The following is a 17,211-nucleotide window of genomic DNA, read 5'->3' on the forward strand; positions in this document are numbered from 1 at the left end:
TTAAACGAGGCATTCAAATCTCTGATTTTTTTTCGTTTCGTTTCGACAGCTGATGCTTTGCTTTGCCTTATTGTGTGGACAAGAAGAGAAGAATAAATTTAAAAAAGAAAAAAAATCTCCGTTGATGCAAAATGTTACAAAATGAATGTGCAGCAACTTATAAACATGCTACTCCAGAGTCAAACGTCGCACGAGCAGCTCGGAATCACTGACGTTCAGAAAAGGGCGAACTTTCCCACTCTGCAAATGTAACGTGAATGCAACATGACGGCGCCACGTGATACGGCGGGTGTAGTCACATGATCTGATGCGCGTATCTTTCCTGTTGCCGTGAACTTTTCTCTCCTCATATCCCAAAACAAACAAACATGGCGGACTTTGAGGAGCGGCGGAGTCTGTTAGGAGACGAGGATGAGCGGTTTGTTGGTGACAGAGAGCCGCAGAGAGGAGCAGGAGGAACGGGAGGAACGGGAGCGATGCCCGCCATATGCGACCCCCGCCACCTCCTGCACAGAGTGGTTGTCCTCGTCTTCATGTGCTTTCTGGGATTCGGTGAGAAGCCTCCACTTACTTCTCTTCTTACAACACCACACAGACTTAACTCAAACTCACAAAACGTTTAAAGAACGTTAGCCCATGGTTCGCCTACGGTTATTTATTTAGAACCCAACCAAAACCCGAACTTTCGAGAGTTAAGCAGCAACAGAAGCATAACGTTCCCTAAATGTTGAGGGAACCACAAACTGAAACCTCTCCTGTAGTTGCACTGTGGTCTCCACACAACGTTCCCATTTGGTTGTATTTTGAATTTTACAACAGAAATAGAACGTTCTGAGAACGTTGTCCAGAGGTTTGGGATGTTTATTATTTAAGCCAGTGTTCCCCAAACTTTTTAAGGGAGGACCCACTTTGTTAAGTGTTAAGATAAGTGACAAATGAATATGAGCACATTGAAGCATGTTGACTAGTTACACTGCCATTTTTGGAACACTTCTTATTAGCTTTGATAGGTAAACCATCTTATTCCATAAGATGTGGCCACAACTGAAGGTGGATAGACTAAGTTACTGAAAGAAAAGCTGTCGTGTTCTGGCCTACTGCTGCTGGTGCTAATAGTGGTTAATTTTATTTTAGGAAGCTACTTCTGTTACGACAACCCCGCTGCTCTTCAAACCCAAGTCCTTCAGGTAATCCACCCCCTTCAAATGCAACAACTCTGTAATTTGACTCCTAAAGATTTCAGTCACAAGTACATTTTAAATTGTGATGCGTTTCCTCCTGGACTGAACTAGGATCTGAATTTGAACACTGAGAACTTCATGCGGCTCTACGCCTGGTACTCCTGGCCCAACGTGGTGCTGTGCTTCTTTGGAGGCTTCCTGCTGGACAGGGTTTTTGGCATCAGGTAGAAAAAGAAATACCATCTAATTGTATTTTATGTTCATCATAAGTGAAAGTGAAAGTGAGTCTTTGTCATTGTTTCTTTTACAGATTTGGAACCATCATCTTTTCTGTTTTTGTCTGTGCTGGGCAAGTGAGTTTACTCTAATACCTTCATAAGAAAAGAGAATTTTATGACGGGGAGAACATGAAATTCAGATTGTTTGATAATATAATCTTAACTGGGATTATATTTAGAAATGTATAAATACCAGTATTTCTGCAGGGACTTCTGTAGTTTATTCTGCAAACACACACAATTTATTGAAAAATGGGTGTAACCAGTGCAACCAATGGAAAAATGTAGCCCGGACCCTGGAGCCCTGTTTTGCCTCAGATGTCATTGTCTATGCACATGTTTTATGTCTTTTCTGTTTTTATTTGTTTTTATGTCTGTTTATGTTTTTAACTTCACTACTACAACCAAGTTATTATTTTCTCTACTACACAGATAGTATTTGCCACTGGAGCACTATTAAATCATTTCTGGTTGATGGAAGCTGGACGTTTTATATTTGGGTAAAAAACAAAACAAAACAAAACAAAACAAATGTTGTTACTCAAATGTTTTATTAATTTACTCATATTGCACTTCATTCGCCCCGTTCCTGTTTTCTTTTCTGTGTAGTATTGGAGGAGAGTCCTTGGCTGTGGCACAGAACACATACGCAGTCAACTGGTTCAAAGGAAAGGAGCTGAATCTGGTGTTCGGTCTTCAGCTGAGCATGGCTCGACTGGTAAGGACACACAATATCATTTGTAGCCGTGGCGAATGCACAAAATACTGTAAATGCCATCGATACGTGATACGATTCGTGTCCAAACGCACTGCTCTTTACTCGTCTCAAGGGCAGCACAGTGAACATGAACATTATGGGATGGGTGTACAACAAAGTTGCAGGCCTTGTTGGCTCTCCTGGATATACTGCACTGGGCGGATCGCTCATGATAGGTGAGCGTCACACACCTGTGGAGGGAGCATGGGCTTCACGCAAGGGGAAGCCTTGCAATTTGGCAACTGTTGCACAGTAAGGCTCTGGTTACATCTCTGTCTATGATCATTTTTGTGTTACCAAACATCTCAGATAACACATTTAACAGAGGCACAGAGAAGTGGTTGAGAACATAGAGAAGCAAAAGTGCTGCTGAATGCTACATATGAATCATACCGGTTAGGAGAAGTGAGAGCGCTTGTCACTTGCTACCAGTGGCGATTTCTCTGAGCTCAGCTTCCTCTAAAATATTGTCAAATATGTACTGTGTTGTATTTACAGTTCCATACTCGCGCTTGAAGTAGCGTCTCGTTTGTTCACGGATGATTGGTCGTATTCCCATAGCAGCCTCCGCTTTACAGCTTCAACTGTAGGATAGTTTATTTTTCCCCTGCTGTGAGCTCGATGCTGATTGGACAAATGCGGCAACATGGTCACTTCCAGGGAAGCTGGGCTTCTGCATGAGGATCGGAGGAACTGTCTGAAAAGCTGAACCAGTTTTTGATTGACAGTGTTGCAGAAACGTACACGACAGCGGCGCCTTTTCTGCCTCAGCCCTGCGTGGATATTGTGAGGGAAGTGTGTAGACAAATTTCTGGTCGTCTGCGATATAATATAATTTAAGTAAAATGTCGCATTTCCTTTTTCTAGTTGTTCATTTGCAGACTTTATGTATGAATAATTGGGCCTGAAATGTGAATTTTCTTCAAAGCTGTTGGCTTCCTTTATTGATTACATTTTTATCTGACCATCTGAGATAAGTTCATTTGATCCATGTAAAATCAATTAGCTGATAAAAGGTATCTCGGTTTGAAGCTTTGGATTATCTTATCAACAACATGTGACAGAGACTTGAATTTTCTTACTTTTTCTCCTTCATTCATATGCATTTACATGTGTTTAACCTTTTCCTTTCTTCTTGCATTAGCTGCCGTAACCTGCCTGTTTTCACTCATCTGTGCCTTGGTGTTGGCATACCTTGACAAACGAGCTGAGAGGATCCTCCAAAAGGAACAAGGCGGAACGGGTAATGAACTTTTGACTTCCTCTCAGAAGTTCCCACCTTTCCCTTTTAGAACTTTAGTTTCCTCAAAAGATGTTGAAAGAAAACAGTGATCTCACGTTGATGTGCGTGTGTTATTGTTGCATTTAAGGTGAAGTAATCAAGCTGACAGATGTGAAAGATTTCCCCCTTACCCTGTGGCTCATCTTCATCATCTGTGTGTGTTACTATGTCGCCATCTTCCCCTTTATTGGACTGGGCCAGTGAGTACTTCTTAACTTTCCTCCTGTGGTTCTTTCACATGTCTTTATATCACTTTAGTGCCGAAGACCATCTTTTCTGAGCTGTGATTTCTTTGTGTTGTTGTCAGCTGTGAGGTCTCATTTAGACAAATGTGAGTCTGAAATGTAACGGTCACAGCAAAGTGTCTGAGAACAGATGTAAAGACAGTGTTTATTTAATGACTGTCTATTTAGTTTATAGCTAAAATTCAAATTTGTCTTATAAAGTGTCCATTGATGAAGATATTTTTCTTATTTTCAGCATAAAACTGAGGCATAAAACAATTAGGGGAAACACATAATACGTTCAAGTGTATAGTAAATACTTACACTTTTAGTTTTTCTTAATGAATGATTAACTGAAAAAAAACAACAACAAGATTTTGTTGATTGTAAAACAACTCCGAATCTATGGAAACACCCATTGATGCTGTTACCTGCATCTCATTTTCTACAAACTGAATCCATCTGAATAAAGTGACCGATGCTATGATTGATAGTTTTTAATGCTTAATTTGCTGTAGATCGCGTTCTTCTGTGGTTTTGTGCCTGATCATCACCGCTGACATAAGATGGGTTTTGTGATTGAATTATTTTAATTCCATAGAGAATCTACAGTTGATTAGTGCAAAACAAGTCTTAGGCATGTTTTTTAACAGTGTGATCTCAAAACAAGTGAAAACAATGCATGTAAAAGAGAGGTTGCTGCTGCTGTCGCCTTGATTTCTCCTCCCTTACGAGGTCACATCACCTCAAAGACTAAGAAGTCCACGGTGCTCTTAGTCCATTATCTTGTTTCCTTACCTTTTTTCTTGTTTACAGGGTGTTCTTCATTGAAAAATTCAACTTTTCTCCAGCTGAAGCCAGAGCTGTCAACAGGTAATTCAGAACAGTTGTAATAGGATATTGATACTCTAAAGGTGATGTATTTAAAACAGTGACCTTCAGCAATTAAAGCGGTTACCGTAATCCCATGATGCATAAGCGTGGTTACCAGATTCTCTGATAAAACTGAAAAAACACACTTCAATCCAGCGCTAAACTGGACAAACACAATCAGTGCATATACATTACTGTTCCACCGTCTGTTTTATCTTTTATTTCTAACATTTGACAGTTAATTTTCACATGTCATCAACGGGCGGAGATTATGAGTGAACGTTTGTCTTCTTTAGAGCAGCAGTGGAGCATTATCACACGATGAGACCATGAGAACATTGCACACCTTAAATATCCCCCAACATGGGAGAGCATTATTTAAACTTGACTGTTCGTTGTTTTGCTGTTGCTGTTGTCGGCTTCCTTTCTAAAAAAATGGTAATTTAGTGTCTTTTTTGCATGCATAACCTTTAAGTCACTAAAATGATCAGAGTCTGCTTTTACCGATGTGTCTTGAAGTTCTTTTGTGGGTCTCCCTGTTTCTTATTCAAGTTCAGCATTTGAGAAATTACATTTCCTTTGTTCCCAGTGGAATCTGACAGCTGATAAATGTCCACGCACCTGAAGTTGGGAGCACGACTGATTGTTACAGGGAGCGGTCGTATCTAGATTACTGTCATTAAACTCAAACTACAGATTCAAGTTAGAAATGTCAGACGTATTTTAAGTCCAGAAGTGCGAGTGGAATTTTCATGTCTCACCATTTACGCCGTTATCTCATCTTTTCCAGTATTGTGTACATCATCTCAGCCCCCGCCTCTCCAATTCTGGGTTTTCTGGTTGATAAGACGGGAAGGAATGTGGTGTGGGTAATAATTGCCGTGACTGCCACACTCGCCGCACACATGATGCTGGCCTTCACCTTCTGGAACCCATGGATCGCCATGGTAATGGCCTCGGCAAACATTTGTACTGTGTTCCAAACCTTTTTTTAATTTATTTTTTTTATTGTTAACTTGCACATTCATGAACAATAACAGGATGAAAAAGTAAATGAAATGTGATGTTGGCATCCAGGTCTGTAAGGCTTTTGGTGTACGAGGGAGATGGAAGCGTACGGTTGTCAATGCAATTTTTTTTTCAAACTCAAAATGCATTTAAAGTTTCTGCTGAGTTCTTTTCTGCTCGTAGTTGCCAACAAATTGATTTTCTTTTTCCTGTGAAGTGTGTGTACATCACTCAGTGTAACTTTTAGTCTGCATTGGTAGTGCGAGAGAAAAGCACTTTAATTTATAACGCACTTTCCGTACACGAAGGCCGAGTCAAGGTACTGTACAGTCACAACAACACAGGAGCAGAACTGAAAAGTATTTGACGATGATATTGTTAAAAATGTGCAATAAATTAAAGGCCTACGAAGAATAAATAGTCAAAGTTTGCATCTTGCTGCATCTCCTTGAGATGATAAACAGGTAATTAAGCTTTCAACCACATTTTGTTGAAAAAAAAACATCTTAGTGTGTCCATAACACAAGACTGCATTGTATCATTCCTCAGGTTCCATAAAAGAATGTTGTGAATGCATATTATACATCATTTGTCACGGTACCCTGATATGAGTGTGTGTGTGTTCTTGTTTTCCAGTCCCTGTTGGGTGTTTCCTACTCCTTACTGGCCTGTGCTCTGTGGCCCATGGTGGCCTTTGTGGTTCCTGAGCATCAGCTGGGCACTGCCTATGGCTTGTATGCACTTTCAGTGACTGCTGTTGGACACATAAACTCATAAATAGACAGTGGTGGTCACTTTTGTATCAACACTGGTGTGTGCTCTGCCTCTGTCCTCCAGCATGCAGTCGATCCAGAACCTGGGACTTGCTCTCATTGCCATGGCAGCTGGAGCCATACTGGACACCAGAGGATACCTGGTTTTAGAAGTGTTCTTTTGTGCCTGCATATGCAGTCAGTATTTTTTCTGTTTAGCACGTGTGTGTGTGTGTGTGTGTGTGTGTGAGAATAGTCTTTCAAACTCTGGTTAGACCGTTTACAATGACAGTTTCTGTGATTTTCTACATTGTTATTTCCTCTCTGTCCTGCAGTGGCACTGATGGCAGTGGTGATGCTGTACTTCGTAGATTATCTCAGAGGTAAGGGAAGAGCGGAGTCTTAAACAGGATGACAGAAATGGACGGAAAGAAAAGAGTTGCTTGGCACTTTCAGCCATTTCTTACGCTGTAGTAAATTCACTATCTCATTACATATACTGTACATTGATAAGACTTGTGGAAGTTTTTGTCCAGGGATGATTATAATATTCATTTCTCACTCCTACTTTCCTACGTTGTCACTGATTTGCTTGTCACTTGTGGTAAATCCTCACTTTACTGCTTAATAAACATCCTCCTCTCTCTTGTGCACCAGGAGGAGATTTGAACCAGTCAGCAGCAGCCAGAGCCAGACTTCAGAAAGAGGCCACTTCAGATGCAGAGTGAGTAGCTTTGACCCTCGACTCTTCAGGCACTTACCCAAGAATTAGATTTCAGGTGTAACTTCAGGAGTTCCTGTGCTAATTTACTGGATATGTCCTTAGCTGGGCCTGTTGCAGTCAGGATAATCTACGGCAGTGAATACATACTTTATTTTTTCTTCTAATCTTGCCAAACTGTACAGTCGGAATATCACAGATTTCCAGTGTGATATTTTCCTCATTTGAACTTTGATCACAGCTTCAACCACATGACTTGCATGCAGATTTACAGAATCATGCCTCACTAAGCTGTAGAATTTTAGTAGTTTACTGGAGAGGGTTTGTGTCAGGTGATATGTCACATTCTTACTAATATGGTGGGTGAATGAGTTGTCCTTTATCTCTGATACAAAGATGTTTTCACCTCTTTTTCAAGTGCCTTTTTCCTCAAACAAAAACAAAAATGTAAGGTGTGATGTTGAATGTTGTTCATGTTTATGCCTCACACGTTGGTTGTCAGTCAGAAGAGGACGAGGAGTGATGGACAGGTTGACAGAGGAGGTCAGGCTGGAGTCTCTGTGGATGTGCATGTTTTTTGGAGATGATTGTAATGGTAATCTGTAGTGATAGTATGGTGTGTGTGTGGAAGAGAGTCTAGAGAGGTGGAGGTGTGCACTGGAGAGAAAAGGAATGAAGGAGAGTGGAAGCAAGGCAGAATACCTGCGTGTGGATGACAGTAAGACAGATGCTCTGGTGAAGATGCAGGGAGTAGGGCTGGTGAAAGTGGATGAGTTTAAATGTCTGGGGTCAACCATCCAAAGCAATGGTCAGAGCACAAGAGTGGAGGAGAAGAGAGTGCAGGCAGGGTGGAGTGGGTGGAGGTGGCAGAGCTGAAGATGCTGAGATTTTCATTGGGAGCGACCAGGAAGGACAGGCTTAGAAATGAGCATATTTGAGGGACAGCTCAGGTTGAATGATTTGGAAGTAAGAGAGACAAGGTTGTGATGGTTTGGTCCCGTGCAGTGGAGGAATAGTGATTATATTAGGCAAAGGGATGTTGAAGATGGAGCTGCTGGGCAGGAGGAAAAGAGGAAGGTCGATGGGGACATGAAGACAGTTGGTGTAACCGATCAGGTCACATGGGATATGGCATTATGAAGGTAGACGATCTGCTGTGATGACCCCTAAAGGGAGAAGCTGAAAGAATAATAATGATAAATATGATGATGATGATCAATGCAACAGCCTTTTAGAACCAGGAAAATTCCTCACAGATACCTTATCACGATTTGGCGATATAATATCGATATATTCCCCTGCTCTAATCGGTGCTTTGCTTTATGTATTGATAGGTTTAAATTGTGTCAAATAAGTACTTTTATTTGTCCAAGTGCAGATACACAACATGTTTATGACACTTAATTGCTTTACGAAGTAGTTTCCATGTTATCTTGCCAAACATCTATTTACGTTACAGGTTTAAAGTTTGTATATACTGGCTGGTTGTTAGTTCACTTCCTGTATTTGGTTTTACAACCTTCACTAAAGACGTTTTATTCTCAGCGCCGTCTGTCTCTCTGACCGTGTGTCGACTGGCAGAATTTTGCAAAAACTATTGAACTGCTTTTCTTGAACCATGGTGGTTGATGTGGTTCAAGTCAGAGCTTTGAATTTTGGAGTGGAGCAATTAAGGGAGTTGGTTTAGGAGTTTGATTAGCGAGATATTGCGAGACAGGGCGTGACGATATTCCTGTGACAATCTCGAGGAATGAGGCAAAGATTCTCACACAAAAGAAGGAACAAAAACTCCACGAAAGCATATGTGGAGCGATAATATTTATGTGCAGGTAAAATTTGTACCAGATGTATTTAAGTGCTTGCTATGTGCTCTCTGATCTAGCACTATATCTAGTCTATTTCTCCATCTCATTGTGTATCTGTCTCATCTTTAATTCAGTATACTTCATATATATATATATGGCTTATCTTGCCTGACTAATATTTTCCGGTTCGTGCTGTAATTGATATTTTCCAGATGATGATGATGATGATGATGATGGGAACACACATGGCTGCACTGTCCACCCCAAAGCTGTCAATCAACTGCCAAGGGGCAGGACTGAGCGTCTGACTCAGCCCCAGTGCTTGTGTCATCTGTGGCTGTTCCCACCTGAACTAAACTGACTCTCTGACCATGGATATTACATCATTTCTTTCCTATCAGGACACTGATTAATTGCAAATCCCTTTCTGGACACAGTGACTCCTCACACTGTCTTTATCTCTACCTCTCACTCGCCACTGACTCCTGGGTGTTTTTGAACTTCAGCCTGAAGTTTCCTCAGTTACAGAAGATAGTTAGCAATGCATGAAGATTTACACATTTAAATGTCTTATGTATTCGGTGAAGATGAGACCTGGATCCAAAGGTTGTTTTTATATGTACAGAAAAAATAAAATTTTAAACATGTTCATATATATCTATATATATATATATAGATATATAATTATTTTTTTTTTCAAATTATTGTCAGCATTACTCTTTTAATTTCCGTATTAAAAACAACTAATCGATTAATTATTTACACGAAATATGTCAGCATTTTAAAGTAATTCAACCAAAATCTTCTTTGCTGAGTTTATATCCAATTTTAATCATGTGCCTCATTGACTCTCTTTATGGTGTTGGAGTGTAGCACTTTAGTGTTAATGTTTTTTATTATTATTGCTCAGGTCTTTTATTTCTTAATTCCTTTGTCTGCTCATCTCTGCTTTTTGGAAGTAAAAAAAAAGGTACATTACTACAACAATAAGAAAAGAAAAAAATTTAAAGTTTGAGTAAATTCTAATTCTAATAATATGCATAGATTTATTAAAGTGATCTCTTGTATAGACGGTTCTGAATATTTTGCTCATTTATCAAGCTCAGGTAATTCATTTTTGTAAACACTTTCTCACATTGTTGCTTACATCATCTGAACAGTGGAGGGAAAAAACAACAAACTCTGCTTCACTTCACCATTCCAGAATTGTGGGAAGAGGTTTGTCTCCCTGTGTGTTGTGATCAGTCGCAGATTATTGTGGGTGATTTAAAGTCACTACCTCAGTTAGACAAATGACTTTTAGTCAAATTCTTGACAAAGTGGCACTTGAGAGACTTGGGTCAGTAGCCTTTTCACATTTAAAATGACAGCTGTGTCACAGCCAGAGCCACCGCTCTCTTCATTGTGTCTTTCATTTGCACTACGATGATATAACAGCAGCTCAGTCTTTGTATCGTCGAGAATATACAGTATAATGTGTATTAATTGTTGTTGATCTGTGTGCATGAGGATGTACGGTTGAGGAAATTGAAGAAAATTGTACATTGGATAAAAAGCCACTTGTAGAAACCCACGCGTCATTTATGTATGACGTAATATATTTGATACAAGATTGTTAATGGAACGGTGATCTTTGAATTAAAGACGATCTTTCACACCATTGTAATTGTCTGTTATTGTACAACTTTATCTTTTAATGTAGGGCACAGCTACCACAGCATCTATGGTGATAATTTATGTCCTTGGCCTTTAGCAACAGTCTGTGTGCGATTAATCCTGCTGCTAATATTTACATAATTGTAAATATTAGCGATGATAAAGTTGGCCACATTATTATTCCTGCAGGAATAAAAGGCGGCCCAGTAAGTTGACAGAGGGTGAGCTTGCTAGATTAGCACCCATGTCTGCTTTTGGCCTACGCAACCGGTATCTCTCCAGACTGGGAACACAGGTACGCACACACACACACACACACACACACTTTCACTATTTGTCTCATGGATCTTAACCATACATTTAAACTGAAGAAATTAGGTGTTTATGCCAGAAAATATTTAAAGAGGTAAGAAATACAAGTACACACAGACACATGTATCACCTATGACACAATTCAAACACAAATCTAATCCTCTAATCTTTACACTGGTAATGCTTTTTTTTTTATTATGAGGGAACGTCTGGAGGACTGTTTCTGCTGCAACACCGCCAATTAAACACGAGCGACTGATGAACTGAAAAGTGTGGTCTCTGTTTCCTCTTTACTTAACCTGCCTATTGTTCTTTGCTCTCAGCTCCCAGACCACTGCTCGACCCATCTGTCATCACTTGCCCACAGGAGTGTTTTGAAATGATGTCCTTCATTCGTCTGCCTGCTCCCCCTCCTGCGCTGTAGCTCTGTGGCTCCAGCAAGTATGCACTGAAAAAAAAATAATTCTATTTTATTTTTGCACAAGCAACACAGCACTTGAACCTTTAAGGTGAAATGTTTTGGACATAGCAATGGATGTGTCCTTTGTTACTTTAATGTCACCACCGAGATTATTTTTTTGAACTTCTCTCTTTTGCCCTGCACTTTGGGTGTGTTTATTTCAATTTTTTTCTTTATAAAAAAGTAAATGCCAAGTATAGTTTTGTTTAAGGGTCTTTAAGGACTCTTAAAAAAAATAGAGGGCAGTAATTCCCACAAATGTTTAATATCACATGGTTAATAGATAAATGACCTTAAGCAATCACAGTTCAATATCAGTAACATAACTTCCATTTGCTGGTCACTCATGTTTTATACATTAAAAAACAATTAAAAAAGCAACTGGAATAAACTATGTGTGGGACCTCTGCCACCTGTTTAATGTTGCCAAATCCATATTTTTATGTTTAAAAGAATAAAAAGAGTTTTTAAACACTGCTTGTGACTGTGATTGCATGGTCTTCCCTATCATTACTGTCCACACACTCATTATGGGATTAATTGAGTGAGTATTGACTGTAAACTATATCACTTGTAGGTAAACTTTTCTGGCTGTAAATGTAAGTTTGTAAACCACTCATTTTACTGCATTAAATCCATAGTGATATTAGGGACATAGATGCTGCTGGTCCAGATTACACAGTACGATTGTGTCACTTATGTAAATCCTAACATTTAAGTCAAAGATACTCCTGTGTGCCACGGTTTACAACTGTTTTCTCTGCGGAGTTTGGTGCAGTGGATTTAGAGGAGCAAAAATATTCTTAAAAATATTGCAAACTTAAGAAAGTTATCAGGTGAAGGTTTTGTTAAGTGGCTAAAATCTGATCCTGCTGGCACCAATGTTTTATGTGAAAGGAGTGTCCTATACCTACACCTTTTTAAAATTAGACAACAAATGATTACACGCACAGCTTATAAACAGGGTCACTGTAATCCTTACTGCCATTATAGTCCAATCATCAAAGGCTAAATGAATGAATGAAAATCCTCCACAAACATCAGCCACGCCTCCGGTGGAGTTGCCTTCCGTGGCCTTGCAATAATTAAGCACCGTCATCATGCAGCGCAGTAACAGGTGGCCACGATCAGAAATGGGACCAGACCAGACACACTGACCAACAACAGGCCGCAGGCTAAGTGGACGTTAAACAAAGACCAATATCTCGAGCCACCACGAGCCTCCTGGTGCGAGGACACTGACTGGAGGATCCTTTTGTAGAACTTTGTCATTGTAAAGATTGTGAAGTCCCGCAGTGAAAAGCTCAGGTTTGGTCATTTGGATAATCACTAACACTTTTGACGACAGACGACGATATGTTTCATTCAAGTTTTATACCAAACACATGTTTTTTTTTTGGTTCAACCCCGCGCGTGTTTCCTGTGTAACGTAAACAATTATCTCGACTAGGAGCCTCGCGTTAGATTAGCCCGGTCTCTTCCGCACAGAGATGGCGCGCACGTCAATTAATGCTGTGTTAAAAGTCCATTGCCAAGTTAAGTGCCACACCCCCATACACACACACACACACACACACACGCGCGCGCGCGCGCGGGGAGCCGTAGCCTTCAGAGACGCGCACACGCGCAGCTTTCCCATTGGCTGCGAGACCTTTCCAAGTCTGGTCTCTCTCTCTCTCTCTGTCTCTCTCTCCAGTCCTGCTGCTCTCTCGCCCAAGTGTTCACTTCGTCTCTGTGTGTCTGTCTGACCGCGGAGAGACAGTAACAGAGAGGGAGGAGAGCTCGCGTCATGCTGAGGAACAGCTCGCACAGGTCAGTGTCGCATCCGTCACACATGTGTGAGGACTGTGTTCATGCAGGACAAACAACCAGCTCCGTCATGTAAGCTGACATGCATGCACTGATGCGTGTTTAACAAAAAAAATCCTGCATAACCGCACTCTCTGCAACAAGACCGAGAGGAGCACACGCTGTCCACACACGCAGATTTTACATTTGGAGAGTTGTGCTGTTCTAACTTGAGCGGTGTCCTTCCAGAAGCATGTACCAGGGACAGGAGGCGAGGCTGCACAGCGGGAGTCTGTCTGTGGCTCGGGAGAGGAAACACCTGGCTCTGTGCATTAATAACCAGGTAAAAGGCACCCACGAGACATCACAATAGACTAGTGTGTTACACTGTAGGTCATAACTGTGGGAACATTTTGCTAGTGAAATTCTCTCTCTCTCTCTCTCTCTCTCTCTCTCTCTCTCAATGATGTAATTCACTTTCTGATCTTTTTTGTGTGCATGAAGTATATGTGTGTTGCAATCTGACAGTAATGAGGCAACAGTGGCTTAGAGCAGAGAAGAATCAGCACCATGGACAGAGAAACCTTCTGTATTACCGCCACAGTTAATCATTCTTCTGTTATTCACCCGTTCAAAAAACACCTTTAACTGAATTCAGTTTAATTTAGGACATTGCTTTTAATTGTTGGCTTGAGGCCACTTTAGATTTGTAGTTTTTCATGTCCCATGAATACTATACACATGGAACCTCCCACTATAAACAGTTTGATCTCCTGCAAACAACAGTGAGGGCGAAGCTGAACTGTGCAGCTACTGCACTTCATCTTCGTCCTCCTCCAGAGACAAATTACAAACTTTGATAGTCTAATTGATTCCTTTAGGTAAATCATGTGTGCGTGTTTTCAACAGAAGATGTGAATCGCCACTCTCCAGCTTTGGTGCACACGTTCACCTGGTTGTGTTGAGCTTCTGAATATTTAATGCCAGTGATGTAGTGTTGCGCATTATCGGCAGCAGGGGTTATTGAGCACACACGCTCTGAAAGCACTGCTCCATCACAGCTTTTCGACTCTGCAGTACGGTGTATTATAACGGTGCACGCATAATCACACTCACTCTGCGTGTTCTCTTAAACTTTCTCATTTAGAATTCATCTGTTTTTTCCGCTGCATCCCTTGACAGTTGAATTTCATTATCGCTCTCCTAAAAAAAAAAGAAACCCCGACACTTCCAGATTGATGTCGATCGACTCCAAGGTTTCATGTAAAGACCAGGGAGGAAGTACATGCACAACATTGCTTTACTGAGGAACTTACCAATAATTGCTGAGTGAAATATGAGCGAGGACAGAAATGCTGGTGATTGGATGCGGAGGCTGTGTCTGTGTGAGTGATTCAGATTCCTTTCGCCGAGGCATCAGCCACCTGAGAAACACATTAATCTATTCAACTCTTACCCTGTAATCAATGCCATAGCAGAATTTTATGGCCACGCAGAGATTATTTAAAGAGCGTGCCAAAGACAGGTCACATTTAATGGGGTTAAGTGTGAAATACACATTACAGGTGACATTGTTGACACAGCAGCTGCAGCTGGAATCTTTAAATCATTCATCAATATCATGCACGCAGCCCCTTGTTGCTCCTAATTAAATCAGCACACGGAAAACGTGTTCCAATCCATGCTGCCTTGCCTGCTAGATTAACTTGCGTGTGTGTGCTCAACAGGAGCAGAAATCCAACATTGTTGTCGCTCGGTGCGACATCACTTCACAAAAACAAACTGTGGGAGTTGTAGATGGAGCGTTTCATAATGTATAGACGAGGAACGTGCATAGTGGAAGTGTCATGCCAGGGAAAGGTGTCATATTTCAGAAGTGCATTATCGCCCCCAGTTGGGACAGAACTCTGCTGAGTGCTGTTTGTACCGGCTCACTCAAACGCCCCGCGATTGAGTCATAATAACCTTCGCAACCGCAGCAGCGATATGAGCCTGCACGCTGACAGATAGCTGTTTCTCGGGCCACTGCCACCATGTGATGAACACATACACAGTAGATTCTCTATGTTTATCAGTGTGCATGTGTGCTCTGGTTCATTGCGCGCGCACACACACACACACACACAGAATAAAGTGGACCTTTTCTTATTATTAAACTGCTTGAATACACACATGTGCATCTTCACATACACATATTTCCTCGTCATTTCCATCCTAAATGAGGGAGCCTTAGTCTTCGATCACTAAAGGAAGCCCCCTCTCCTCACAGAGCATCTCTCTACTGGTTAATAGTAACAGGGCGACTTCTTCCAAGTGTTCCGTTTTGCATGTACGATCATTTTCTCACTCGCACACCTCCTTCATCTCGAGCCGTCACACCTCGCCCACATCTACACTTCTCACCATGTCTTCTTAATCGTGTGCTCTCCTCTCTCATATTGCCCCTCATCACACGTTGCACATTTAGCTTTTTCGTGTGTGAAGTGCTGTCGGCTCAGCACACGATGTCATACTCAAATGACCTGAGGGCCAATGAGGGTCCAGAGAATAAGAAAAGGGTTGTGGGTGGGCAGTATGAGCTTAAAATTATAATACAATACTCCATTATGATATCGCAATAAAGATATTTATCAACTTAGGTGTGTTTTTTTTTTTAGTAAAGTAATATTAAAAACAGACAAATATCTGAAATTAAGTTAATAATGACATAGCCAACTGTAATTAAAACACTCAATCTTCAATGACATACCTTAAATAATGCAATCATTGCAACTTAATGTCTTAGTATTGCTATAATAATAATAATATTATTGCTAGCAAATATATTTAGTATAATATTCTGCATATATTCTATCACTTCACTGGCAGCTGTGCCACAAATACATTTACAGTTATATTTAAAGAAAGAACAGGTCGCGGGCTATGCTCTATAATACCATGATATTAAGTGGTGGGCCACATAGAATTGATTGTTAGGCCACATGTGGCTTGCGGACCACGAGTTTGACACCTCTGCTCTATATGTTGATTGTTAGATTGCTAGAGTTCAAAATAAACTTTAAAACATGAAAACCCTGTAAACATGGCTCTCCAAAAGAAAGCGGTTATGAACCTCATATAATGTAAACCTCCTCGCTGGAACTGGCCACTGCTTCTCTGCGTCTCACAGGTCATTTTACAGCTCCTGCTCCTGCTTCAGCCTGGTTCTGGTGTCTGAATGCATGTGCATTTATCAGATCAGCATGAACCTGCCCTCTCACTGCAGTTTCTCTCAATGAAAGTTTGTCATTTTGACACTGAGTCAGTTTAAGGCTCCAAATTTAAGTGCTTTTTTTCCCCCTCTCTTTCTCTTGCTTTTGTTACCTTCTTCTCTTAGCAAAGGTTCGAGCAATATCCACACACATCCATTTGCCTCGGGAGAGAGTACTTATTTTGCTTCATACCCATAACACTAAGAGAAAATAGCATTTTAAATCATGTAATCGCATGAGCACATCAGTAAAATCTATCAGCGGGGTTTTTTTTTTTTTTTACACCCAGGGACTCGGGCACAAGAGTAAATGTTGACTGCCATATTACTGCTCTCACACGCTGCACATGTAAGTTGATTTCCAATGTTGCGATTAACAAGCGTCCCCACCAATGCAGCCTTTCTCCTGATTGGATATTTTCCCCCCACTCCTTGTTAAACTATAGCTAAGGCGCCAAAGTCTGATGCAGCTGTTTCAACACGTCAGCAGGCTGCAATCAAATCCTCGGAGATCAGGTGTGTGTGTGTGTGTGTGTGTGTGTGTCTTTATTGGGCTCTGGGGAGACATTTGGATCAAAACCATCACTGTGAGGACATTTTGATGTTGTGAGGACATTTTAGCAGGTCCTCACAATGTGCAAGACTTGATTTTAGGGTTCGGATTAGAATTGGGTTTAGGTTAGTCTGTGAATGTCCTCACAACTATAGTGATGTGTTTCTCTGTGTGTGCGTGTGTGTGTGTTTGTGCATTTGTTAACTCTTTAGGACTTTTTCTGGCATAAACACTGACCTTGTCCGGACCAAAAGTCTTCATGGAGACCTAAACCTGGTGCTAATGAGTCAGAACCTCATCTCTGAGTAACT

At 40.9% G+C, this 17,211-nt stretch overlaps 1 protein-coding gene across 3 annotated transcripts; it reads left to right on the forward strand.

Moving 5' to 3' along the window:
• The first annotated feature begins 283 nt into the window (after window positions 1–283).
• mfsd1 (major facilitator superfamily domain containing 1) lies at window positions 284–11,305 on the forward strand. Of its 3 annotated transcripts, XM_044032848.1 has the most exons (17): window positions 284–552; window positions 1,135–1,187; window positions 1,293–1,405; window positions 1,492–1,534; window positions 1,892–1,959; window positions 2,069–2,177; window positions 2,290–2,392; window positions 3,361–3,459; window positions 3,587–3,698; window positions 4,539–4,595; window positions 5,386–5,542; window positions 6,240–6,337; window positions 6,441–6,553; window positions 6,691–6,738; window positions 7,013–7,079; window positions 10,727–10,832; window positions 11,173–11,305. In XM_044032848.1, exons 1-17 carry the CDS (start codon window positions 369–371, stop codon window positions 11,230–11,232), a joined length of 1,590 nt encoding a protein of 529 aa, XP_043888783.1. In that variant the 5' UTR covers window positions 284–368; the 3' UTR covers window positions 11,233–11,305. The 3 variants fall into 3 exon arrangements, with proteins under 3 accessions (XP_043888783.1, XP_043888782.1, XP_043888781.1); XM_044032847.1 differs by lacking the exons at window positions 10,727–10,832; window positions 11,173–11,305 and adding an exon at window positions 9,097–10,541 and having other exon boundaries at window positions 285–552; XM_044032846.1 differs by lacking the exons at window positions 10,727–10,832; window positions 11,173–11,305 and adding an exon at window positions 9,094–10,541 and having other exon boundaries at window positions 286–552.
• Window positions 11,306–17,211: the final 5,906 nt, after the last annotated feature.

The sequence above is a fragment of the Solea senegalensis genome, linkage group LG8 (genome assembly GCF_019176455.1).
Source record: "Solea senegalensis isolate Sse05_10M linkage group LG8, IFAPA_SoseM_1, whole genome shotgun sequence".
NCBI classification, from domain to species: domain Eukaryota; kingdom Metazoa; phylum Chordata; class Actinopteri; order Pleuronectiformes; family Soleidae; genus Solea; species Solea senegalensis.